The 27,989-nt window shown below is 37.7% G+C and overlaps 3 protein-coding genes and 1 pseudogene across 3 annotated transcripts; 3 read left to right on the top strand and 1 right to left on the bottom strand.

The window, feature by feature from the left end:
• Positions 1-1,828: 1,828 nt before the first annotated feature.
• LOC144653455 (sushi, von Willebrand factor type A, EGF and pentraxin domain-containing protein 1-like) lies at positions 1,829-8,646 on the bottom strand. The gene is made up of 6 exons (XM_078513448.1): positions 8,514-8,646; positions 7,203-7,457; positions 5,853-6,098; positions 4,806-5,021; positions 3,062-3,262; positions 1,829-1,889 (listed from the first exon to the last, which is right to left on the bottom strand). Exons 1-6 carry the CDS (start codon positions 8,617-8,619, stop codon positions 1,885-1,887), a joined length of 1,029 nt encoding a protein of 342 aa, XP_078369574.1. The 5' UTR covers positions 8,620-8,646; the 3' UTR covers positions 1,829-1,884.
• A 945-nt stretch (positions 8,647-9,591) lies between these two features.
• LOC144653456 (EGF-like repeat and discoidin I-like domain-containing protein 3) lies at positions 9,592-17,650 on the top strand. Its single transcript, XM_078513449.1, has 7 exons — positions 9,592-9,740; positions 10,537-10,746; positions 11,596-11,799; positions 13,381-13,559; positions 14,394-14,534; positions 15,315-17,118; positions 17,574-17,650. Exons 1-6 carry the CDS (start codon positions 9,668-9,670, stop codon positions 15,462-15,464), a joined length of 957 nt encoding a protein of 318 aa, XP_078369575.1. The 5' UTR covers positions 9,592-9,667; the 3' UTR covers positions 15,465-17,118; positions 17,574-17,650.
• On the top strand, positions 17,619-19,211 carry LOC144653451 (QRFP-like peptide receptor). The gene has a single exon (XM_078513445.1). It carries the CDS (start codon positions 17,619-17,621, stop codon positions 18,936-18,938), a length of 1,320 nt encoding a protein of 439 aa, XP_078369571.1. The 3' UTR covers positions 18,939-19,211.
• A 7,495-nt stretch (positions 19,212-26,706) lies between these two features.
• LOC144654777 (G-protein coupled receptor 161-like) lies at positions 26,707-27,989 on the top strand (annotated as a pseudogene).

Raw genomic sequence — 27,989 nt, 5'->3', positions numbered from 1 at the left:
GTTTATGACGCAACCTGCAACTTGACAAAAGGCAAATTTTGAAAAACGAGAAACTGTCGCGACTTTTTTCAAAATGCAGAATCAAGCAAGTTATGAAAAGTTAGCTGGAACATTTACGGCGACATTTTCTCCACATTTGTCGACTTTTAGTGGAACTACGAGCTATGCTAGAGGTTTTTACGCAAATCAATTTCATGGTAATGTTAATGTTCTCAAAAGTCCGGAGAACTTTTCGGGGCTGTTTTCGCGCGCGTTTCTCGGGTTCGGAAAAGCGTTTCTCAAAAGGTCCAAAAGTGTCCCGTATTTTGGGGGAGGTTTTCGGGATTTGTAACGCAAGAAATAGCGCGTGCTTCAATTTTCCAGCCTGTGATTGGTTCAAAAAATTGCAATTGACACCGCTGCACTGAGTTGGGTTTGTCACGTACGCATCAAATTCAAAAATTTTTCGATGAATTGTCTGCAAAGTTTTATCTCTGGCGCTTTGTACAATTTCAACAATGTTTATTTTTTAACACTGACTCACCTCTGGGCTAATTAATGTACGGCAGCTTGATGTAAGTGTTTTTAAAAAACGTTTCTGTTTGTTTAATTTTGTTTATTCGCGGCTTGTGCGAATTTACGAATTTACGAAGCGCGCGAAACAAACTGTCAGCCATTGTCTTGTTTTCTTGTCTTGAATTTTGGTTGAATAAAGTTTCTTTTGGTTGAATTAGTCTGTATCATTGTCACTTAGTACTTTGGCGAACTTACTGCACATACTCTGAATGAAATTCGGAAGTTTCTGTAAACAATTTCAGGCGGAAAAAGTCGGACATCAAGTATGTTTTTAACCGCGCTCCGTTCTCTTCGTGAAGTGAAAGTTCTTCTTAGCGCGCCGGTGTTTGTTTTGAAATTTGTCAATTAAACGACCGAATTCTACGTGACGTCTTTCTCTCTCACATCCTTTACTCTGTTCATACAAGCCTTTCACCGCCCTTTGTTTTCAAAAAAGTGCTTCGGAGATGCAATTTTATAGCGACGAATAAGTCCCGAGAAGTGTTTTCGGGAGGTCAAGAGCTCCCGTAAAGTTTACGGGTAAAAATGGAGTGATTTTCTCGGGCACGAAATTTTCGGGCGTTTTGAGAAACACGAAAAAGAGTTCTCGGAAGCTTTACGGGACCGTTTTCATGCCCGAACAGTTTTCTGGACTTTTGAGAAACGCACGCCAGGTCTTGAAGTTCCAAGGCGTGATTTCTGAAGGTATGATTGACGGTAGAAATTTTCTATAAGAGTGTAAGCCATTCGACCCTAGTGGCCTATGATATCACCTGGCGCTTATCCCGGAATTAGTAGCATGAAGTGACTAGGAGTATTGCTACTTTCTCCTGGATGGTATGCTGGTCCATTGCAGGGCTGCCCACAGTATTTAATCCACCGATACCATTTATATACCTGTGTGGAGAGAGGCACGATAAAACTAAAGTGTCTTGTCCAAGAACACAACGCAGTGCTCCGACCGTCCTATAAGAGTGCAGACAATGTAAAAATCTCGTCTATTTGCAAGATTGATACATTTCCGGTTAGCGCTTTATAATTAACACAGATGAACATGAAAGCAATTTTTAAAATATTCAGATCACTTGACTTTTGGCAAATTGGCAATCTTCATGTTTTCCCTTGGACCCATCTTTCATCAGAATCCAGTCTTTTACAAACTGGTCTTTTGCCATTCCAATACTGTTACCAATGATTCTTTCACAAGGGCAATGTAGTCTGTGCTGTAGCTTTTGTTAAAAATGAACAAATTAAAACGAAGGCGTGAGACCCACATGTTATGTTTATTGAAGCATTTTTTCAAAAGAGAGACACCAATTTTAGTTTTTCTTAAAGGTTTTCTCTTTGGCTTCAACCTACAAAAAATGAATGCATTAATTAGACCATTTGATTCTTAAAGCAAACAAAACTAAAAATTCCAACTCATGTTATGATCTAGCCTGCGAATACAGCCGCCTCTCATTCGCTCCCGCTACGCTAGTTGTGATCTATATTCTATAAATGCTCGATAAGCTCACGGCTCAAAAGTTGCATTTTAAACACAATAAGTGTTTTTTGCGATACCATAAGTTTAAATAAGTGAGCTTCTCACCCCGGGGGGTAGGGAGGACTCCCATGTGAAAGGGAGAGACATGCTCTTGTCCTCGAGCCATTAAGGTCTCCTTTAAGGTCTTACGTAAGATCTTTCTCCGTCGAGTCATACTGTGTTATCGGTCTAGACCAATTAAGCGTGCGAAATGGTATCTTGTAGGGCTCCAAGAAAGGCTAGATCTACGCCCAGATTGGTCACTCCGCTCTAGGGTTTTAATTCAAATTTTACAACGAGCATCCACGTCCCTTTCATATGGGAGTCACCACCCGCAGGCGTCACACAACGTTTTGTTCCGAGCCATAACAGAGAAGCCATCTTAACGACGCAGGGGAAACTATATACGTTATTAGGCATTTTAGTGCGTAGTATCAGTGTACTGTATTTTTACAAGTCTTTTTTTTTTTACAAAGCCTTTGGGCGAGTAAAAGTACAAATGACTAGTAAATATGTACAGCGATACTGCACACTAAAACTCTAATGCGAGACATATTATGTTACGCTCCCTTTCTAAATAAATTCCAACTTTTTGCCATTTTGTTAATCTTGTGCAAGTGCGCGCTCAGGAGGAACCTGTTAAACCGGTCTTCTCTACGCATATGCCCTCTAAGGCCCGTGTTCTCGGTATTTTTGCTTATTATTATAGTTTCCGATGACTTCGCTTTTGTCTTCCTGGTTGTATTCTAAGTCTCTAGTAGGGACTTGCAATAAGACCTACGGACTAGACAATAAGGCACATTGTCTCTCGGTAAGGGCCAAGAAAGGGTTCGTATTCTGTAACTTGCTTGAAAAACAATAGTTTTGTTCCAGATTGAAAAAAAATGTATGGCAAATTTAACACGATATGCGTTCATTATTATCCGCTACTTTCCTACAACCATCACAACTAATTTATGTCATCCTTTCTCGTTTTAGACTGAAACAATAACATATAGATACCTGTTACTCCTGGAGAGACTAAGATGCTATCCTTTGTGCATTTTGGTTGAAAAGAGCAAAAACCGGGAGGAATATAGGGAAGCCTCATCAACGAGTGGAACTGGGACTTTATAGCTTCTTGAACGTTGGGTTCACGTGCGTCACCATTATAGTAGTAATAGGGAAGGCCCAACATTTTTATAGCAGAAGGTCTGGCTTGATCTACAAAAAAAGCATTAAAGACAATCTCTCTTAGCATCTAATTAAGCATTTTTACAAGCTATTAACTGAACCTTTCATATTTATAACTCTAGATTTAACTCTGCTAGTTAACCTGTCCGTATACTTCATTTTCCATCTTTTTTCCATTAATTTTTCTTTAAGCCTACTTAGTTTTGTTTTTGTGTGTTTGTGTGTTGTATAGTTTGCTATGTAAATGTTAAGTATACCTGACCTTTTTATAAATTATTGTAATAAAAACTAAGTATGGCTGCCTAATCTTGTTAGCCAATCGTGGTTATTCTGTGCAGCCATGCACTTTACTTTATTTCTTTTATTATTGTATTGTTAATTTAATTGAATGTAAAGGGTGCAAATAAAGTTGTTGTTGTTGTTGTTGTATCTAGCTGATCTAAATATTTACTTTAAAAAAACTTTTGGAGAATGATTGTTTTATTTTTGTTATTATCATTTTTTTTATTATTATTATTATTATTATTATTATTATTATTATTATTATTATTATTATTATTATTATTATTATTATTATTATTGTTGTTGTTGTTGTTGTTGTTTTTGTTGTTGTTTTTGTTGTTTTTGTTTTTGTTATTGTTTTTGTTATTATTATCGTGGAACTGGCCAATCTAATGCTGGTTCTGTTATTTTGGTTTTTGATTGTTGTCATTTATTTACGTATCAAAGGTTTAATCAAATCATCAACTTTAGACATCATTTTCTTAGCGAAGTGCTTTTGGGCAATATAACATTTGATTTTCACGTCATGTCATTATTATCAACAACAACAACGTTACCGTTCGGTTATTTTATTTCATGAAACAAAAATTGCTTAAAGGTCAATTTGCATAATTACGAATCGCTTGTATTGTAGAAAGGTCCTTATCTCTAGAGTTGTCCACAAGTCGCTCGGCAACGTTTTGGCAACTTTTCTTATATCGAGCATCTTTTTGCATTTGAAGCAACTTTTTTCCATCTTTAGTGTTTAAATTGGTTTTACCAATATTTGGACAATTACCAAATGTTTACCGAAAGCCATACGAACATTTCCGAACTATTGGGGAGATTTCCGAAGCTTGCCGAAGGCGAAAAAATTCCGATGATCTTTCAACTAAATTTTGACAAATTTTGGCTTATTGTCAGCAAACAAGCAAAGAAGACGTCAGCAACAAGAAGACATCATCGTTTTATTTGCATGCGAAAGATATCGCATGTTTTTAGTTTGAGTTACAATTGTTCTATGTGAGAAATCACTCAATTATTAAATGTTTAAATATTTAAACATTAAAGTATTAAACGATAAGTTGGATATAAAGACAAATTAAGTTGTCTAGAAACTCATATTGCAAAAAATATTGCATTATTGCACATCCCAGTTAATTAAGCGTATTTTAACTAAACACCAAATGACAGAAAAGAGCAACTTTTGTAAAGAAAGAAAGAGACGGTAGATTTTTTGATATATTTCAGGCAACTTTTTTTGAAAAATTTTTCGAGAAGTGCGAAGCAAATTTTGAACAGCCTTTCTTACCGGAGCAGTTAGGCCATGGGGTTTTTGCCTCGTATGGCACGCCGGGAAGCCCGAAAAACCTCCATTGTCCCTCCGAGCAGTAGTACAACATCGGTGGATTGAATTCAAAGTCGGTTCCACTCTTACAAAAAACCGCGCACACAGTAGATCTTTCATGCCAGTGTGTGCAAACCAGAGCTCCGTTTCGGGGAGGCGGAAAATTCGGACATTGTTTGACTGTTAAATAAAACAATGAAGACATATTTTTTAAACGGATGAATGAAATACGTACCGAGTAAATGCATTGTGTCAATGATTTAGACAACAAATGCAAGGAAACGTGAGTATACTTAATTGTTATATTTCGATATAATCCCCCCCCCCCCCCCCCCCAAAGGATATATTTTTCTATATCATCTTCAAACTAAGGTGACAAACAAAGAGCTAGGATTTAAATACTGAAAGATGGTACATTAGCATTTAAAACATGCACATAAAAATACAAAACAAAGACGATAATGTCAAGAGAATAAGCATAGTTCCCTGCTAGCTTTTAAACCATTGTTTTTAAACTTTTACTGATTTCTAAAGAAGCCACATCACAGGTAGCACATACCCCGTACGTTTCCATCATTTGCAATTCTTCTCGATGTTTACTCATCCTCAGTCGCTTTCGATGCTTATGAAATTTGATGAACAGTATATGTAGTACATATGTATGGTATACAGCACAGACGCGGAAATGTCATTGGCTATTTTCTTAGAATTAAGTTTTAGTTACTATTACCTATCTTGTTTATTGCTACCTTTGTAGCTCATGCATGCTAAAAAAGTGTGGGTAAATGCAAAAAGAAACAAATGTTCTTTAAGAGTGGAGAGAAACGATAAAAGCCCACATAAACAATGAAACGTACCTCCCCCCCCCCTCCCACGTTATTTACTGGGAATTTTAAACCGGAGCTAATCTATATGGCTTTAACATTTATGGGCCACTTAGGTCTACTTATATAGTGATTTTAACTGCATCCTTTACTTTTATTTAGGAAAAAAAAATTAAGTTCGAGTTACCTTTTACAATTATCCTAAATGAGCAGCCGATTTTAGAGTTGTCGCTCATATCCCTCAATGTATATTGAACAAGGACTGAACTAGGCACCTTAAATAGGGCACCGCGATGTATGTTACTGTAGACCGTCGGGGGAAAACCCGAATTGTCGGAGCAATGCGGCCGTTCCCAGTTTACTCTAACTTCTGATCGTGTTTCCTCTATAAATATATCTGATGGACAGGTGCTGCATGTTGGTGGCTCAGTATCTGAGGTTAAAATTAAACATAAGGAAATGTTGTAGTATAATGTCCATGTTATGTACACGAAGCAGGCTCAATTTTCTTTGCAACTTGCAACGTAACGCAGACGATTGTAAAACATTGCAATTTGCAGAGGGGATGTCACATGTTCGCAATTTATGTTCGCTGTGTGCAACCCAGGCCACCCGCTAAAAACTATCTCCCGCTTGACGATGGACGCGCTCTGATTGGCTCATTTTAATAAAATTGCGTTGCGAGCTGCGATTGACATGTCACACGCAGCAACGTTTCTCGTAACGCTGCAAAAGGTAGAGGAAAATTCTACTCTAATTTGCAGTTGTTGCATTGCAGGTTGCAAAATAGGGTGCTATAAGTAAAATGTTTGGCAATCGGCAATGCAACGTTTGTTGTGTTGCAAGTTGCAAGAACAATTTTTAAAAAATCATCTACCGGTATTTCTATTTTAGTGTTCGTCAAAGGCTACAGACTGGTTGCCAAAAGTTTATTTTTTCAAATTCTTTTTAGCCAGATAACTTTTTAAAATTTTTAATATTTTTCATCCTGGTTACTCCTCCATTTTCAACGAACAATTACCTCGTGTAAAATAGCTGCACCTGAAGTAAAGCGCGCGCTCTGTATCTCCTTAATTTAGCCACGAATCAACTTGAGCACGAACGCCGATGTATTAACGCAATATATGACGCAAGGGATTGGAACAACGCTGAAAAGCCGGTTTTCCGTATCCGAACCCTGAAACGACACTCGAATTGAGGGTTAAACGATAACTAACAATTGTGTTAACTGGTCGTTTATATATCTTTTTTGTAGCATGAATGTTTAGCATGGGAGTTCAGTTTTAACAATCCACTTCTTTTTCCTTTAATAATACAATAATTAAAGGAGATCTATCCATGAAGGATAACCACGGTATCACAATGCCGAAACAAGCAAAAAAAAGCTACCCTTTTTTTAAAAGGACTGAGCGAGAATTCTAAAAATCATACTCTATTCCGCGGCACATACCTAAAAACATAGGGAAATACAACTTCATTGGGTGGTGACAAAAATATTTTCTATTTTGACAGAAAACTGTATACCACCATTCGTTACCTTTGACTTCAACTTCAAAGTCGCAAGAAGCCACGTTCCCTGCCCCATCAGTTGCAGTGACTCTAATGGCGGTACGACCAATAGGAAGCTCTTGTCCAGACTCGTGACTCGATCGCACCTGGATCACTGAATTTGGATCCACGTCAACTGAATTGTCAGTCACTTGAACGCTCCATACGATGCTTGATGTTGGCTTGCCTTTCGAAGTGTTTGTTATAATGTTGTCCGGGCACTTTAGCACTGGAGGTTGAATATCTATACGTCGATTGGTGAAAAACGAAAATTAGCAAATTCAATTCAGTGGCCTGTAGGTTTTTTCCACACTGCTCTTTTTGTAAAAGGACCTAAGTTACTTGTTTTCGTTAAAACCGGGAATTGCTTGAGCTAATTTAAAACCAAACCCGTTGTTTCGAGCAAACTGCCAATCAGTACTCCATCATTGCACAATAACATTGCACCTTTTGCGCGGAAAAAACAACCCAGTTTAATTATTACATCAGTCAACGGAAGAGTTTAATGTTAACGTTTTGTTGGTTCTGTTTACCTTTCCTCTAATCAATTAGTAAACCATAAAAAAAACTAGTAACATTTTACATGTCAAGAACAAACGCTAAACTACCTACTTTCACGACGCATAAATACAAACGGCAGACAGCAAAAAACGAAAATTTTTGCGTCATTAACTATCTTAATAATTCAGTTAGAAAACCATACGTTTTTCATTTCTATCTGAATACAGTGGCTGTGGAATACCTTTTTATCGAATCTTAGATTTTTCAAACCTTCCAATAACTCAAACGAAATAAAGTCACAATTTTCTCCCCGATTTCTCCAACCATCCGAATTTTTTGAACCAATTTTTCTTTGTCCTTTGGGAGATTCTGATTTCACTGCTTTCACAAAAACACGTTTTTCATTAATACAATTTTTACTATCTGATTGAAAAACGGCATTAATTATATGAGTGACCTTATTTTTCTGGCTAAAGCTAACGATAAAAAGCATTTAGAAACACAGAGATAGTCTTTTACCAAGTAGCGTTTTTGTAATGTTATAATATCGTTAAGAATATTATACGAAAAACCTTTTTCTCAATTGCTGAGATACCATATCTGTCTAAGTCAGTTGAAAAATAATGCGTCTTTTAACTGATAAGCTGGGACCTGAGGTCTGATACCGAAAGCTGTGAAGTCGCCGAAAATTAAAGTGACGAATAAAATTCCAGTACCTTCACCTATATTTTCAATCATGACCCAAGAGTCCAAATTTTGAGGGAAAACTATCTATTTACAGCAATTAAAACAAATGTACCTTTGCACGGCGAGCCGTCATACCCATTAGGACAGCCCTGAGAAACTGAAATAAAAATTGAAAACAAGAAGCAAAATGCAGTAAACGCTGAACCTCCGTACATCATTTCGCCGCTTTTGACTTCAAAATTTCTCGTTATGCCTCCGAATCAATTTGCAATGCCGTTTGCTCGGTAAACGAGAAAAATTATTTTTTTTCGGTGATTAATTAGTCATAAATCAGTCATTTCAGACATTTTGTCAACATTACACTAACTTGCAATCACAAGTAACAGCAGGTGATAAAATAAATTTGGGGGCGTTAGACTGAAGGAGAAAGCTGATAAAATAACTTCATCCAAGTTCGTTAAATGTTTGCTTATATGTGTTTACCAATGACATCATTTCGCCCAAACCAACGGTAACGAAATTGACATAAATTGTTCAAGTTACATGAACGTTTTTCCTTTTTATAATTGATTCATGTTAAATTTCAACTTTTCAAGAAAGTCTTTGATATTTAACTGATTTGTATGAAAGATGTTTGTTAAAGTGTCAACGTCTTAGCTTTCGAGTTTCCTTAGTGAAGCTGATTTAGTTCATTAGTGAAATAGTTTCCTGATTAATCAGTAAACATTATTAGGCACATTGAATAAACGTGGGGAATTAAAAATAAGACGATAGTAATGTTTTTTCTTCGAAAAATCTTAACTCTAACTTTCAAACAAATTTCTTTGACTTCTCCTATTCTCAAACAGCCTGCCAGAAGCTAATTGTATATTTGATACTATTTTCCGTGTTTGTTTCGTATTCATAATGTAATTAAGACAACAATAATACTGAATAAACGCGTCGAAAATGCTACCTTCCCTTCCCGATATGTAAACCAAACGAAAAGGCATGTTTTTCCCATTCGTATCAAGGCAGCGTTGACGAAACTTTAAATTTTATATCATTTCCAATTAAAAAATCTCTATGTTCTCAATTAACAATTAAAATTCTAATTACTGTTAGACGTTAACTATTAGGTTAGCTGCTGTGATTTGTCATATTCGAATTTACAGGTGCATCATTAGTAATTTTAAACTTGCGCTGATGAAGGTTACCAAAATCTATCACAGTCCTGGGTGATCTACTGCACACAGTTAAACCAAGTGAAACAGACTTACACAGGAAATGGTTATTCCTAGTAAAACAGTTATGAAGGGCTTAAGAGGATTTTTCGTGATCTTCCTTTTTGTAACATACGGTAAGTGAGTGCATTTCATTTACGGAGTGTAATTCTTGCCAACACTGAAAAATGTCAGTTTAAAGCATGGAAACTGCTATTTAAATGTAAAATGCAACAAGGCCAGTTAACCTCTTCTCTTTTATCGGTGCAATATGTTTTATCATAAAAGGCGAATTACAGATAAACGCCATTTTCAATTCATTTTACCACGATTCTACCATTTTATCTCCTTAACGGGGTTTCATGAAAAATAAAATGACCAAAATTCCTGCTATTTTGTGTTATGGAGGGTGCCACAAACATTTCAGATTCTTTGTTCGATAATATTTAAGGTATTTATCTAGAAGGGATAAGGAATTAGTGCGTTTGAAATAAATACGAAGTAAAATAAAGATTTAAAAACAATAATTAAAAGACATCATGCCAATAAGCTTCCCAAAACCTGTAGTTCCTATCTTAACAGAACTTGTTATATTATAGACGAATTATAATTAAAGAGCAACTAGCAAATATCCTTGAGGGAGCCCTGCACCTCAAGGCAAAAAAAGGAGGGGACCTATTGTACAATTCCTCTACCTCCATAAGCCAACCTCTTTTAACGTGTTTCGCCAAAACCACGCATCTATTGTAAATATTTGTCAAATTGTAATCATAAAGTGAGATTTTTGAAAAAAAAAAAATAACCGTCATAAACCTGCACCCGAATTAATCTGCTTAGCATCTTCCTATAAGACATTTTGCACACCCAACCATGCATTCGACTCTCCTTTTTTTAACCTTTAATTTTCAACGGTACTTTTATAACTATTTTTAGGAGCTTCGTGTCCGATGTTCGATCCCCCAAATGATGGCATAGTAACTTGTGTCAAAACAACCAATGGCAAAGTTTGTTCCTTAGCTTGTAAAGAAGGCTTTGATTTCACTGAGACTCCAGCATTGTTTTATGTCTGCAAAAATTCTGCCTGGAGCTATGTCTCCCTTGCTCCTGGAGATTTGTCAGTTCCCTGGCCCCAGAAATGTGAAGGTAAACCTTTTTCTATGTGTTTTTATAACTGATATTTTATCATTATTCGATGGTTAAGTACGCACATTAACTCCCATTCATTACCGTATCTCTCAACATTTTGTTTAATTTATAAATCATCAGCAACTGAAGAAAAGCAGTTTGTCCTTTTCAAAGTGGCTCATAATTATAGTTTAACCCTTCCTGCGTCTTTGGTATTCTATCACAGCTAGCCCGATGGTGTGGCGGAAAAACGTTTACTGTAAACCAATAAAAACGTTTATCAGTCAACAAAGTCCGATCCAAATAACGTCAAAATTCATTGCCATGGCAATACGGAAAAGTTCAAAATACCCTATATTTTTAACCTTTGTAGGTCGTTTGAGGCTTGTAACTTAAAAACTACACGGTGAGGGTTTTTGTTTTTGACATATTTTTGTGTAATCGGCAAAAGAAAGATTTAAGAAATATTAAAAAAATATGTCGTTAAGGTTCAGAGGGGCCACTTAAATTAGCTGAAATTATATAAAAATAACATAGCTCCGAACCCTACTGAAAGAATGTTCTCAAAATTGTAAACCTGTTTCTTCTGCTGTTCAGAAAAATATTTTATAATGAATACCGTAGATTTTTATTTATTATTTTTTAATTCAGACTACCTCTTTATAATCATGATCAGCCCGACTTGAAAAATAAGGCTCTCGTAAAATAACTTTTACCAATATTAAGCCACGGGCTAGTTAAGAAATTTTACATGTTGGATTTTACACTTTTAGCCAGAATAAATATTAGTCTTACGATAACTCTCCTTGACCCGCTAATTATTCTTCATAGGTATTTATAGTTCATCACATTTTACCCCATTTTTAGCAAATATTGCTTCATCCAAGCTGAAGTCCTTGGGTTTGCTGAAATATTTCTACAAGGGAGACGCAAGCGACCTCAACATACAGACAGAAATCAAGAAAAACTTCAAAGCTTTATTAAACGAACCATACAGTCGATCTTCATTTTGCAAAGACAACTCTCTGTGTACAGACAATAACATTGAGATATTTTATGAAAAAAACACAGGTAAGATACGCGCCGTTGTTTTACGTTTTCCTCTGTGAGTAATTTATGTGTATATCATGCTAAACATTCCTCATAAACTTACACTCTGCAATCTCACCACGCCCTTCCCCCCCCCCCCCCCCCCTCTATTTTTTAATTATTTAGAAGCTCCCCTCAACCTTTGGACCCAATACATTTTTCATAGTATTACCAGCAGTTTTTAGAACGTTTTCAACGCGCTTTTCAAATTACTGCCGATCTTCATGATCCCCACAACGGAAAAAGCGTTCTACGAACAAACGCTTCTTTGGCATGCCCAGTTGAAATGCATCCAGCCTAAGAAAATAAAAAATAATTCTGCACGCTGAATAGATCAGTTATTTTTTGAAGTACTTTCATTTCCAATCTCGTCTCCAGAGCTTGCATTGCTCAAGGAGAAGGTGGGCATTGGGAACGAGATTAATTCATTGTCTCCAGCGACCCTCCAGTGATTGCGGAAGTTAAGCTTAACACGACTCACCCTAGGGGAGGGTAGAGGCAATTATTTACGTTTATTTACGTATTCAAATTTTACGGAAAATTGTATAAATTGTCACAAATTGGCATGATGAGAAAGCTAATTTGCAATCCAATTTGATATCTTTTTTTTTTTTTTTTATTTTTTCTTTCCCCCCTTTTTTTTTTTTTATTTAAAGAATTTTTTTTTAGGGGTAGTCGGTATTAAATAAAAAAAATTTTAAATTGCACCATTATCATTCGGTCTATTCCAGTTCGAATCGAGGAAATAAAAGAAAACGTAGGCGAAATTTGATGTAGCAGAGACATGTTCCAGCGACATGCAATTTGTTGTATGAAAAGTATCAGCACACACATGTCGCTGCAACGTGTCTTTCCACATTTTCTCGCGTGTGTACTTGCTGTAAGTTTGTTCCTGCTGCGACGTGTCTTCCCGTGTGCCAGCACCTTAAAGGGACTATGCCACGGATTTTAACAAATTTTTAAACAGCCAAAATTTTTATTTGTGTCGTGGGAAACTTAAAAATAATGGTCCATTTTTATTAACAATTGTTATTTTAGAGAACTAAAACTGTTTAAAAGCGCGTTTGGCTGCGGATGGCTCGGATGGAAATGGTTGCAATTTGAAAACGTTAGCCAACGTTTTCAAGTAGTTTCCGTGCGCCTTCAAAAAAATCGATATTTATAGCCGAAGTTTGATTTCAATCCCAAATAAACGTTGTATCATCAATTTAATGTTCAAAGATAATTTTTTTCATGGGTAAAGTTGCCTACCACTTTTTTCAGAACAGTTTAGACCAAAAATCTGCGAAATCCTCTTGACAAAGTCCCTTTATAATGAAATCGAAAACTTGAACACGCAAACGTTCTGACGTCCGCTTCAAATCGCACAAAAAAAAAAAACACAGTAAAGCAAACAAAAACAATGCGCAAATAACGTTTCTTTATTTTACTATATAAGCGCAGCTTACATGTTTAGAATAGCAATTATAATTAGATTTGTATATCTTGGCTACCTGTGGCCACATAAGCAAAGGGTGGTAAGCCTGTGGTAAGCTTCATAAACATTTCTATTGTATCATTTAGTTCACTGCGCATCGTACATCGACAACGAACCAGTTGGGATATCTGATGGTCGAATTGCCAACAGCTCATTCAATGCCAGTTCTTATTATTCCAACTACCCTCCATGGAAAGCACGATTGAACAGTGGTCATGACAGCGCCTGGTACGCAAAGCCTTCGGATTGGGAACCCTGGATCCTGGTATGCTCGGGCACATTTGAATGTAGCAAATCCTTGTTTAACAATTATCCGCCAAAAACAAATTGAATTTGTTGTAATATCTTATCCTCATTATCATCATTTATTTGCCACTTTTGAAATTAATAAGCACAAAATAGCTTAAGTAGATAGGGCGAGGAGACCTCCAGGAAACCACCAGGCTTATAGGGGAGGCCACCTCGGGTTAGCAATATGTTAGTGATATAAGCGTAGGGTGAATAAATGTTTAGTATAATTTTCATAGGTGAATATTAAGAACTGCGATAAAAACAAATAGAACAAAGAAAAGCAACATTTTGGTCGCCTGCGTACATTTTCACCAATTGCGAATCAATTTAAGCACTAATTATGATTGAAAGTAAAAAAAGGCACATACTTTGAAAGAAGCAATTATCCAGCAGCTTTGTTTAATCGCGTAAGTAGCTTTGATTTATTGCACTTTTGGTCTAGAAATGAGAAAATGTAGCTCCAGTTTGAAGGGAAGTAAAATTCGGATACTCTACGAAACCAATGTTTCCTTGAATACCATTTCTTTAAAACATTTTCTAGTCTAAGGGCCATTTAGTCATTTTTCTGAATTTCAAATATGCTGTCGTGGTAATTTGCTTGAGACGGTATTATCACCTCGCTTACGTAATAAGCTATGTTTCCCCGCCCTTCTGAAATGCTTGATTTTTTATGTACATCTCTGGAAATTATACTAAACGTTGTTATAAAAACTAAACGCCCTTAGTGGTCTGGTTCTTCTCTTTTCTGTTTTGTATTTTGTACTAGTTTTCTCACCTCCTTACCATTTTGTAACAATGCTATTTTCAGGTAGACCTGGGAACTCCTACCGTGGTCTTAGCGGTCGCCACTCAGGGAAAACGCTTCAGTTTTTACGTAAAGACATACAAACTCGGCTTTTCCGATGATGGTAAAACCTGGAAGATGTACGAAGAGAACGGTAATGTTAAGGTGATTAGACAAAACACTTTCCTGTGCAATTAAAATCCGCTTCAGCTGAACCGTACAAACCTGGCTTCAAAATAAAGGACACCTTTAATAACTAAAAGGTTACTTAGGAAGAAGGGCTACCTACTGAGGTGCTAATGGAGATACCCTTCGCACGTTTGTGGAATTAGAAATTTTTAATGGGGGTGCGGCCCGCTTCTGTTAAAGCCTTTTTCCGTTTTACCCAAAATATGTTATTTTCCATTCCCCAATTTAGATCGGAGACAAAAATGGATTCCCTATTTCAGACCTGTCTCAGAATGACTTTAAAGAAGGGCTTCCATTCGCCAGTCTCGATTACACTGCCTTCACAATGACAAAAAAGAGATGAATAACAATAACAGGAACAATAATAATAACAAATAAATTCTTTTTATAACCACAGTGAGTCAAGTCCAGACCAGTGTGCACAAATGTATACTCCCTTGTGCCGCAAACACCTATATAGGTTATATAAAAGCCCCACTCCCCTTTCTGGATTAAAAATCCGTGTTTTCTAAATAACAAAGTAACATTTGTAAATGATATTGGTCACTTAGACCCAAAGGCTTGTACTTTGGTGGAAGGGGAGGGGACAAAACATGGCTCGTCACGCACGAGGAAAGATTGTGTGATGAGCTTAAATAATTTCTGCGTAGGAGAGTTTTTAAAAGAGAGCTTACAACAGATTTTTTTTCTCCTATTACAGTACATTTGCGTGATGTTCTGACCAGATAGCCTATTGTTTTGTATGTCTCTTTACAGGTATTCCTGGGGAATTCGGACTATTTTCGAGTGGTCAAACGGAAGTTAAACAACATAGTAACAGGGAGATATATTCGTATCTATCCTCAAACATGGAATCACGGAATAGCGATGAGGCTCGAGCTATACACATGTAAACGATTTACTTAATCGGAAATATTTAAGCACTGGTATTATGTGGTTCGCTAATCAAACAATGTAGTGTGCAATAACTGTTGTTTAACAGATTAAACTGTCTGTTGGGATTAAATGCGTTTGCCCATTTGTGGTGTTAGTTTAATGTCACAGCGAGCATTTGTGGTCCAGAACCTTCGGTCCGCTTATCCGGGGTTTTTTTTTAACGCGAAGTTACTAAGAGTATTGCTATTCCCCTGGATGGGATGCCAACCCATCGCAAGGTTACCCAGCATCTTTGTTAAGTTTCCCCAACACATTGCCGATACCCATTTATACTCCTGTGTGTGAAGAAGAGAGTGGCGCTATGAGAGTTATGGTCCCGGCCAGTACAAAAACCGAGATCACCAGACCCAGAATTACGTCTTCATCACTCTGGTTACAAAGTTCGTCTTAAATATTGGTTTCTCTGCCACATCCTCATTATCTGTCATACACTAGTGTCTTTCATTTTCAAGCGCTTTATGTCGGAGCCCTTCGATCGGTTCTGTCCTGATCGAACGACCGAATAGGACTAGAAACTAACTACAGGAAGAACAAAGATCAAGTTTAGCACAACAAAAAATCGCCGCGAAGAACACAAAGCAAAAAAAATCCTGGGAAGTTAGGAAGAACAAATAAAAGATATAAACGAAAGAGACAAACTATATTTGACAAATTCTATTAGATTCAGTAAACAGACATCTGTACAATTGGCCTGTGTAGATAGAAGAAATATGTTAAATTCGTTTCGGGGTTATACTGCCCCTTCTTCAGTGGAAAAAATTGAAATGCCAACTCAATTTTGTCCACTGAAGAAGGGGCAGTAACCCCGAAACGTATGGAGCATATTTCGTCTGACTCTTTTCTATCTGGTGCAGTGTTCTCCATTTAAAATCAGCATTTAAAATTACTGTTTATATGCGCTACGCCGTCGCACGAAATTTCTTAAGAGATTTTTTAATACAATGAGCCCGTGTGGTCCGGTCAGAGATAGCACTTGACCTTGCATGTATGGTGGCTCGCGACAAGTATCGTATACATCGTAGATCGAAAGTCACGCTACAACGTAACGCAACTAGAATAAAATGCATAGCCTGTAGAAAGTTTATTTTTCTAACGGGGTGCAATAAGCACACAATTTTTTACGAATAGAAAAATTTACGGTGCAAAGATAATATAAGCAGTAACCGAAATGTGTCCATAAAGCGAGGTTTACTTTGTATGAGAGCGTTTCACTTGCACTTGGGTATGTCACAGAAAAAAGTGTCCGTTGTCCGTTATTAACGGGTGTCCATATTAAGCGGGTTAATGTAAGTCAAAATGTATGGACAAACAAAACTGTCGGTATAAAGCGGGTGCCGTAAAATGGGGTTCCACTGAACTTTTGTTTGCCTTAATTTTTGACAAATTTCCTGAAAATATTTAAGACCCTTTGTAAAACGTCATCGCTTCTGCATGCATTGCGTGCCATTTATTGACGATGTCCGAATAAGCCAATTATAAGCATGGGTACCACAACACATTTTACATTCTGGTTCTCTACTCGTTTATTTATGTAATCAGATCTACGTCGATTTGACAAAACGTGCGCTCCAGGATCCGGATTTGGATTTTCAAAAGAAACGCACCCTTAGACTCTATATAGAACGTGTAGAACGTGTACAGAAACGCGCGCTATTTATTATCGATCCACAAGCATCATATCAGGATATCCTATCAAGTTGCAATCTAAGCACCCTAAAGGAACGACGTTCTATCCTGTGCAAGAAACTCTTTAATAAGATTATGCTCGATAGTAGCCACAAATTACATAAGTACATACCACAAGAAAATGTAAATATGTATAACCTCAGAAGTCAACGTCATTTTCAAGCATGTAAGGCTAGAACAAATCGTTTTAAACATAGTTTTTTTCCTTCTATGTGAAATTTTTAATATAGTTATAATAGATTTTAATAGTTGTATTTTTAATATAGTTATAATAGATTTTAATAGTTGTATTTGTAATAATTTATCTCTGTAAATTTTTACGCAATTCAGTTTTTAGACTGCCATGTAAGAATATCAATAAACTATCTATCTATCTATCTATCTAGTTCCCAGGTCATTACCGTTTCGAGTTTTTCCGCTTTATGTACTTGAAAACTGATGTTGTGTTATGTTCAAGCCGATATATGTAACATAAGAATTTTGATCCAGCAATTAAAAGAATGTACCCCGATAAACACGCCACGAACAGCGTGCGTTGTATATGACATCTGGAGACCATTCAAGCTGAAATTGTCCACAATGAATGACGAAAACGGAACGAATAATAGCGTCCACTCGCCGACAAATATAAGCGCAAATACTTATGGATTGCAGAACCAAGCTCAACAAACTCAAGCGATCTTGGCGTCCGCTTACTATGTTATGGTGCTGTTTTCGTTGGTGGGAAATACAGTCGTCATCAAAGCTATTAAAAGGATTGGAAAGATTGTGCGAAGGCAAGTGCACTATTTATTCATCGTAAATTTGTGCATTGCCGATCTGCTCTTTGCCGTGGAGATGATTCCAATGATCTGTGTCCACATGTTATTGAACAGTGCATGGCTCGTCCGAGGAGGTCTTGGGAACTTCTTGTGCCAATTTGATGTGTTCCTTTCTGCAGTTTTAATTCTGACGTCGAATCTAACAATTCTCGCCATTGCTGTGGAGAAGTTTTTGGGAATATTTTTTCCAATGAAGACGTTTGTTTCGAAGAAACGGGCGTATTTTATTATAGCATCCACGTGGCTCGTCAGCGGAATTTATTCCGCTCCGTTGTTTTTCTTCGCTCATCTTAAAACACATCCCGATGGAAGCGTCACGTGCTCTGTTTGTATGAAATGCCAAAAGGTCGTACAATGGTTTATTTTTCAAACAATACTGTTGGCAGTGGGATTTATAACCACGCTTACGCTGTATTCGGCGATTGGAGTTAAAATATGGCTCCGCAAAACGCCTGGATTTCAACTTGACGAACTCCAACGACGAGGACAAGCGAAAAAACTCAAAGCGATTAAAATGCTAGCATTGCTGGTCTTTGTATTTTACATTTCTTTTATACCATTTTGGATTTCGCAGCTATCGCTTTACTTCAGTTTCTACGAAAAGCTTGGTCCGTATTACGGTGCGATCTCGGCTTTCCTAATGCTTTGCAACGGAACTGCGAATCCAATTATTTACAGTGTATATAACTTGGACATTCGCGAAGAATTCAAATCTTTATTTACTTATAAGTCGCCTGTCGAACGCCGGCAGAGCTTGCAGTCAATGACATTTCGTAACAGAGCCATACGAAAACGAAGATACGAGGATTTAGAACTGAACACTTCTTCGCAGCCTTCTCCGATAAATGCGGCGAGGAACAATAATAATTTCAGAGGAGTGAGGCCAGTGACTGGGCAACTAAACGCGGCTTTCATTTATGAGGACACACGTTTGTAAGGAATTGTCAATAGTGGCAAACAGTGAAATTGATACCCCTCAAAAACACAAGAGCACCAGTACGTGGGCTTAAGTCACGCGAGCAGTAAGTCGCGTGATGTAAACAAATGTCCGTCACGCGATCTGATTAAAGTCACGCTAACCAGCTTTACTTGATCTTACTGTGCAGAACGTGACTAATACTGGCTGGCTAGTTCTTTAGTAGAATAATACTAAATTAGTAAATTTGCTTGATTGGTAAATACGATGAAAGCGTTCCGAAAATTAACCTTTGTATTATAGTCCATGAGCCAATTCGTAAAAAGTGGCTGGAAAAGCAATTTCGTAGCACCCCCAACCGAACAAAGTTTCCTTGGTACCAAATTAAAGCTAAGAGCCTAGTGTTTTATATTCAACTTGTTTCCAGCCACAAAAATGGAGCTTAAAGGAAAAACGAGAGGTTTTTTTCAGGGTGTGGGTGGGGATAACTTTAGAACATTCAGGTCGGTATATTATAACAAGGCCCATATCTCCCACCCCATTACACCAAACTTTACTAAACTTGGAGGGATTAAACAATCGATCATACTCTTTAACATAAAATGCTTTGTAATTAATTAACTGTCACCATAGAGACGGTTGCTAAGGCCTATATAATAAAACAATGACACTTCAAATCCTGAGTTTCAGAATGGAAGTTAAATGGTCACGCTTTTAATAAAAGTTGTTATAGCGCAATGAAAGCTATAATTGGAAAAAATGTACAAACTTAACTTCTCCCCGAGTTAAAAATCCCTCAGTTAGCAAATATTTCCTTGCATTTTGAGACATTTAGTACCTTAGCAACCATTTGTTTACATGTAGACTTTTGAACAGCTGGGACGTAAAAGTAGTACGATGAGCTGAAATATAGCCGTATTTCAAAAATTATTGCTATTTGGGTGATCAGTGGTCATAATAAAAATTAAAAATATGGTTGTATCTTACCTTTAAAATGTTAAAATTAAATTTTCGGCAACGTTTCTCTTGCCTTCCTTAGAATGAAATTACTAAAAGAATAAATTTAAAAGTTTAAAACTTCTGACGGTCCCTAAGGGATACAATTAGTGGCAAATAGGCTGGCGTTCATTAACAGCTTCGGTGTTTACAGTGGAATTTAAAGATTTAAAAAATAAGCTTTTGCTTCGGCTGCAAACGCCTCGTTCCAGTATTTCTACAAAGTTTGGATGAATGTCATGTCCAGTGGTCTCCGAGTGCTGTTTTATGGCAGACTTAATTTTTAACTTGATTTTTAACCTTGTAATTAGTTTTATTTGAGGACCTCCCTGAAAACGACGTCATGTGAGGGGAGCCTCCTCTTGAAAATTATTTTATTCTTTTTAGACTCAGTATTGCATCGAGTGCCAGGTTAGTGCTCTGCCCCTCGAGAGTTCCAGGATAGTTGACTTTCACCAATGTATACAAAAGAACACGATTTGCATTCCACTTTATTTACGATGCCAGCAACTTGGTTCTCATGTGGCTGTTCCTTGGGTTTTCAGCCAATTCGCTGATTTTGTAACCAATCGCACGATTAAAAAAGTAAAACGAAAGCATGATCTTCAAAACTTATTTTCCATGGGTGCATGTCGAGTATAGTAAAATGTTATATTGTATATTATAAACAGAGAATTACGATTGCAAAAGTTCCCAATGTTTTTTTTTACATTATTGTGTATCTGTGGTTTCTGTGGTTGGTACGTATACTAATTATCAATACTATTATTATGTAATTATCTAATGAGATTATTGCTGATTATATTTGAATAAGATAACACAATTTTTGCAGCATCAATAGTGCATGCCATTTGCACAATGTTCGAGTATCATTTTCTTGACTGTGTGTTTCATTTCGAGGGTTTCGAGTGCCTTTGCTGTTGTTTAAAAGCTTTGAATATTTTGTATGTACAATGTAGCGACTTGAACCATATTGCCGGCTGCACAGTAGCTCTCCTGTTGTACACAATAATGACTGAACTAAATATTCCTCAAAGAAAACGTGCTCGATCAGTCAATGGTAGTAAACCAAACTCAGTGAGGTAAATGCCTTTGTCACGTTAGAAATGTTAATGGCAATCTGTGTGTCTTTAACAATAAGACATATAGAAATCATTTTAAACCAGTGCAAATCAGGAAAGATGAAGTCTTTAGAGTAATGGAAGGATGTTAGAGCGAAGGTCCTAAGGGAGGATATCACAAGAGGCCATGCACAAATAAAGACCACGCGACAAGAGCTGATAGAAAAAAAGTGAAACTCTCCTCTTAACCAGCAGCACACGAGGAAGTGACCAATGAGCCCGTGCAAAAGCGCGTCTGTCAATCTAGTATCTTGGTAACAAATCCTGACAAATGCCACCCTCGACACCCTCACCAAACTGAAGCTGTAAACGTTTACAAATGCAGTGAAATCAAAAGCCGCGGAGACAGGAGGCAAGGATGTAATTCTCAAGGCAGACAGAAATCTTATCGCCAGACTTCTTGTTATTGGTCAGACTCCAGATGAGAATCGCAAGGTATATCAGAGACTTGTTTGCACACCAACTAGACGCGCTACCTTGGTCTTTAGCAGCACTTAATGGATCACTACTGGCAAAGGCAAACAAAGCCGTTTTGCCTAAGCTGCTGGATAGAAATGTTCCTGTGTTGCCCTCTTCACCACTTTCTACCTTTATTATCATTGATGCCATGACTGTGATTCAGGCAATGACAGCTAATGACATATGTGCCAGACAGTTTCAGTGCATATAGTGCTATTAGCCGAACATCAGTACCCTGTAATTTCAATCAAAAATGCTAAAAGAAGCAAGCGCAGTCGGGATGGACAGACTGTGGAGATTAGTAGCTCACAGCAACGTTGCTCACGACAATGGAAGACAATTTTTGAGCACTGGGAAGACTTGCCTGCTTGATTTCCTAGCTTGTGAATGAGCAAGACATTCGCATTCTCACAAGCTAGAAGGACGTATTGTGTATGTCACAGATAGCTCCTTGTGTACAAGACTTACGGGAAGCGATGGTCGTGTGTTGTCAATAGCAGTCCGAGAGCTTTATACCGAGCAGGAAGAACTGGGATGTTTTTGCACGTTCTGGATGCATTCACAATGGTCATCGACAATTGAGTAATTACTCTTCTGATGCAGACGTGAAAGTGCTGGCAAGCCATCATCAAACAAACAGCCCAGCAAGAATTGCCATCGTAAGTAGAACTCAGAATCATTCTCGAATCGTGGACATTTCTAGTGTTTGCAATCAGTTAGCGGAAATAGTATGCAAAATGCTTCCAGGCCTTCATGCACTGACTGGCTGCGATTCGGTTAGTGCCTTCTCCGACAAACGGAAAATGAAAGCTTTTAAGCTAGTTAAGGAAATAACAAACTACGAGAACTAGTTCTTCCCCTTGGCCACGATAATGTACCTGTGAGGGATGAACATGCAGCAGATGTTGAAGAACTTGCGTGCTTTTTGTATGGAAAGGCAGGGAAATATGTTAATCAAGTTAGATACCACTTATTCTGCAAAATGAAGAATTACAGTCGCACCACCCCCCGCCACTGAATGTCTGCCCTCAAGAAACATATACAGCAGCCTTACAGGCTTATATTTGGAGAAATGCTTTGGAGGCAAACCCGACAGCCCATAATTCAGTTGGTAACGGATGGTATATAAAAGGACCAGGAACTGAATATTGATTAGACAGACCAAGCTCTAGCACCTGAGGCAGTGATGGAGCTGGTTTGTTGTGGCTGCAAGGTACAGTACCGGAGTCGGCGCTGATCCTGGAAAAGAAGTGGTATGCTTTGCAGAGATGCATGTCTTTGCGAGAACAGTAGTTGCACCAACTGGTCAAGCAAGGAGGACATAGACGGGGATAAGAGCGACCCCGAAGATACTGGCTTTTAATTAGTTAATACCTAGAATTAATATGCGTTGAAAAACACATTTTTTAGAATTTGTGACTCCATTGGAAAGTTCGAAATTTTCTTTTTTATGTACTTTTTTTCAAATATTGTGATTCTTTATACATATTGTTAGATCTTTTTCTTTTCAGGACCTGCATTGATAGCGGTTTTTTCTTAAAAATGATGCAGTAATCTTGTTTAAATGGGTTTTAATTATAATTATTGTTATCATTTTTATTGTTATTGTTATTATTATTATTACTACTATTACTGTTATCATTATCATTATTATTATTACATTTTGAGTGTAAAAGAATGATTACAGCAATTGGAAGCATTATCAATAGCATTTTGTATTTTGTATTAACCAGCATTTCTGTAAATAGAAGCTCAGTGTCGTTTTTTTTTTTTTTTGAATAGGAATGTGTTAGCGGTTTCTCCATATTTTTAACAGGTTCCTTATTTCTTCATGTTTCGTGGAATTTCAATAAGTTTAGGAACATATATGAACACAAAACTGAGATGGGTTTGTGAAGTTGATATACCAGCTATTCGTGAAGTACAGTATACTCACCATTCCGTATGGTAATAAAGAACAACGTTTTCAATAACCTTGACTAGCAATCTTTGCCATAATGACATAACTGGTACAAAAACGACCACATTTCAATCTAGCACAATATATTTCACTCCATTTATTTCATAACCGCTGTACTTGCTGGATATAACCGTGCAGTGGGCTTGACAGTATGCATACTGTACACAAAGGTTTGCATGTAAACAAATGGTTGCTAAGGTATTAAATACCTCAAAATGCAAGAAAATACTTGCTAATTTCGAAATTCTTCACCCGGAGAGTAGTTTAGTTTGTACATTGCTTCCTATTTTAAACCTTTATTGCGCTAATACAGCTTTTATTAAAAACGCAGCCATTTAACTTTCATTCTGAAACAGTCAGGATTTGAAGTGTCGTTGTTTCATTAAATAGGCCTTGGCAACGGCCTCTATGACGTCCGCTAATTCATTAAATAGAATCTCATATTATAGAGTATGATCGATTGTTTAACTCAACCAAATTTAATGAATATTGGTGTAACGATGTTATAGATATCAGCATTGTTAGATAACACCGATCTAATGTTTTAAATTTATCCCCACCCACCCCCTGTTACAAACACCTCATTTTCTTCGTTAAGCTCCATTTTTACAGCTGGAAACAAGTTGAATATAAAACACTAGGCCCTGAGCTTTGATTTGGTACCAATGAAACTTTGTTCGGTTGGGGGTGCTACGGAAATAGATTTTTGAGGTCCTGGCTCATGGACTATTAGATTATTGTCTGAGTAGTAAATGTCAAGTGATATGATGAGCTCTGGGACAAGCGCTTCTTGTTAAGCACAAATCTTTCAACAAATGGAGCAAAAATGTAATTTTCGCCTATAACAAAGTGTAGAAAAGGACGCCCTTGCGTGAACTGATGAGTGCGCCCAACAAGGTAAAACAATGGACAAGAGTACAAGAAATGAATTTGTAATATCCAGAGCTGTTGTTCTCATACCCTTTGATCTCCCTAGTGAAATTCCTACTACCCTGACTGTATTACACCAGATGCTATGAAATTCCCTGGTCAGCTTTAATTTAATCCTCTCTTGTCAGTTTTAATCCTCACTTATATATTCTCTCCCGTATGCTGTTAATTACCGGAAACAAAATCGCCTTCGGCAGACAATACAACAGATTGCAAGCGATCGATGACCACTGCACATTGTTCGAAGTGCAATTTATAGTTTTACGTTCAATACAAAACACCGTCCAGTGTGGGGGAGGTACTGCTGTCATTTCCTCCCAGGGCTTCAACTTTTATTCTTCTCCAACCAAAACTTCTACTCTATACTTCTAGTAACTTAAGACCCAGATGAACCTTAACACCTAAAGTGTAGACATGTTTGGGTTCTTAGACCGTTGATACTGAGAAAACTCATATGCTTCGCTTAAACACAAACCAAAATATACCAAAGGGGTATAGACAAACAAATGACGGTGAACCAATAAACATCTGGAGAAGGACAGTTTCTAAAACGAGAATTAACCACAAAGGAGGTCTCAACCAAAGTCAATTAAAAACACTGAAACATAACTACTGCGCCAGCTATTGTAAAAACTCTAACCGCCTAGACAAAATTAAACGAGTAACGAATTCGAAACCAAGAACCTATACAAAATACGCGTGGGCTGCCCTTCACTGCTGGACAGCCGGGAATGAACACATTGAGATTCACATAAGATAAACTATAATAAACGATTAAGCAATTAACAAATTTACCTTTTTAACAAAGGGGTTGATTTTGTACGTGGGTAAACGTGAACGTGAACGTAAACTAAAGCACCCTCTTCCACATTTCCCTTCTCTTTTAAGCCCCACCAGCTCCTGGCCTCAACCCCTCCCTCTAGATCCGGGTTCAAGCCAAGGTTTTGGGGGGGAAGCATCTTCCTTTGTTACACGACTCAAAACTGCGGCATAGCAGTGCCACGCAACCGTGTGTGCGTAGTAGAGGAGGGGGATGAATAGATTTGCAAATCGACGGATTTGGCCTTAAAAGCCAGATTGCGGATTCTATTGCGATACAGTGAAGGCATTTACAGCCTTCCTAATAACAGCGGATCACGGATAAGCTGAGAATTTTGGCGCGGATTCCGGACTCTTCATGTCACAAAAACAAGCAATAAAACGAAACTTCTTTAAAAAATTGCATAAAAACGGATTTCCTAGCTGAAAGTCTAGTGATCCGAAAGTTATAGGTATCAAAACTTACCTTTTCGAAAAAATTCCAGCCAGAGAAGGGCTCCCGAAAATTCTAGGTGATCTTTTTAGAGTAAAAATCCGTCAAAAATGAACAATTATACCATTTTTTAGATATTCTTAAATACTAGGAAAGGTAGGCAAGCAAAAAAATTTACAATTAATGTTCCGAAAATTCTAGATCTCAAATCGTCTTCCGAACAGATATTTTAACGAAATATTCCGTTGGGTGCCCCTGTTTGAGGCACTTCTTTACGAGAAGCACACTTTGTTTGCTTGCAGTTTTGCAGTCGGGCTTCGAAAGGAACTTATTTTTCTACACCTTCTCCGGCTAGATAGAAAAGCTGAAGCTTAAAAATTGTGTGCTGGCTAAAATTAAACTCCACTCAGTTTTTGTAGAAACTGCCCTTTCTCCCTTTTCGCAGTTTAATTAAACACATTAAACACTTCACTGGCTACGCACAGAGACTTCCTATTTAATGACGTTTCGTAGACCACTTTGCTAGCTTGTCATAGATATTTCTTTGTTTAATATTCAAGAACAAATATAAAAGATGAAGTTTCAGTTGCAGTTTAGGTGATGCAACTGTTTCCTGCAGATTCGAGTTGCCTACCGAGACATCCAACTGCAAGAGTCTGCTGGTCTAGCGATTAAAGCGACAACTTTGGCTGCTACGGTGTCGGCCCGGCGAAGTGAAAGTTTTTATTTTTTCCATTATTGTTTAGACGATGTAAGACAAGACAAGCAGACAAAAAAATATGTTTATTATGACAAAAAAATAAATATGTTTAAATGGAAACGTCGTAAGTTATCCCTATCGAGGATGTTCCCTAAAAATTATAATATGAATCATTGGATCATTCAGTAGTTTGGCAGTATAACATTTGGTTTATATTCTAGACTAAGGTATTTATCCCTTTGGTTCCATGTCGTGGATGCATGATTTGTACTTTTTGCATCTAATGCGACAACACTTCATCACGAGGGCTTATGGTTTTATTTAATATGTAAATGTACGTGCTACCAAAGATAATTACACAGGTGCTTGGACGTCAATTAACTGTCAGGCACGGGTGTCGAGTTATTACGGATCGAATTAAGCGAAGTACTTCCTGATCACCTGTCTTCAAAACGCGCTCTTTGCTAGACTACGAGCAGTTCTCCTTTCTTAGTCCGCCGAGCGAGAACGGGCAACAAGCGTTATCATGAGCGAATGATTCTAGCGGCTGGCAATACTCTGATTGATGGAAGCATCATCTTTCTTAGTACCCTCCCGATCACAAGCACAAACCGCCATAGAAGTGACCCTAACGGTCCTTCTCTTCATCCTCGCTGTCGGTGGAAATATCTTCGTATGATACGCGGTGTACAAGAACAGGAACCTTCGCACCCTTCCAAATGCCTTTTTCGTGAATCTCACAGTGTCTGACTTATTGCTGGCGCTGTCGCAACTTTCCATGCTCATTAATACAATAGTCAGAGGAGAGTGGAGCTTTGGAGAAACGTTCTGCCATTTTTACGCTTTTCTAGACATTGCCTTGTTTGCGTGCAGTCCGAGTTCTTCACGCTTACAGTGATCAGCGTGAATCGCTATTTCAAGATTATCAAGCCAAACCGTCATGGGAATTTCTTCTACAAAAGGTCTGTGATCTTCATGATTGTGTGCATTTGGCTTTTAGCGATCACACTGTGCAGTGGTCCTTTCTTTGGATGGGGTAAATATCAGTTTAATCCGTTAAAGTCACTCTGTTCCATCTCGGAAAGTCCGGAAAGCAGTCACAGATCATTTCGCATCACAACGTTTGTGCTTATTGCTTGTTGTATCTTTATAATATTGATCTGCCACATCAAAATAGCCCAAGCCGTTCGTCGCCATAGGAGACGAATCGTGGTAGAAAGAAAAGTTTCCCAGAATGAGGGTCCACAAACCCAAGATACCCTGACCGAAGACCCATTACAGATATCACGTGCGGGATCCTCCAGAGTTACGAGAAACCCACTGGAACGCAGAGGACATGATGTGCATATTGCTCGCACAGTGTCAGTGATAGTGGTCTTTTTCCGTTTGTGCTGGGGCCCAAACGCGATCCTCGACATTCTCGTGTCACGTGGAGTGCACGTGGCTCGTGAAGTGCGCATGTTCGGTGTTTACATGATGTTTCTTGATCTGTTCATTAATCCAGCTGTCTACGGCGCAAGAAACAGGGAAATACGAAACATGGTCAAAATATTATTTCACTTAGATTGATGACCTCAAAGCAGTTTCAAGAGACGTTAATGGTACAACTGTCGTGTGGGAAAAAGTTGTTGCCATGGTAACTTGTAGTACCGTG

This window comes from Oculina patagonica, chromosome 5, assembly GCF_052425735.1.
Source record: "Oculina patagonica isolate OP01 chromosome 5, crgOcupat, whole genome shotgun sequence".
Lineage (NCBI taxonomy): Eukaryota > Metazoa > Cnidaria > Anthozoa > Scleractinia > Oculinidae > Oculina > Oculina patagonica.
This window is presented reverse-complemented; position numbering and strand designations above follow the sequence as displayed.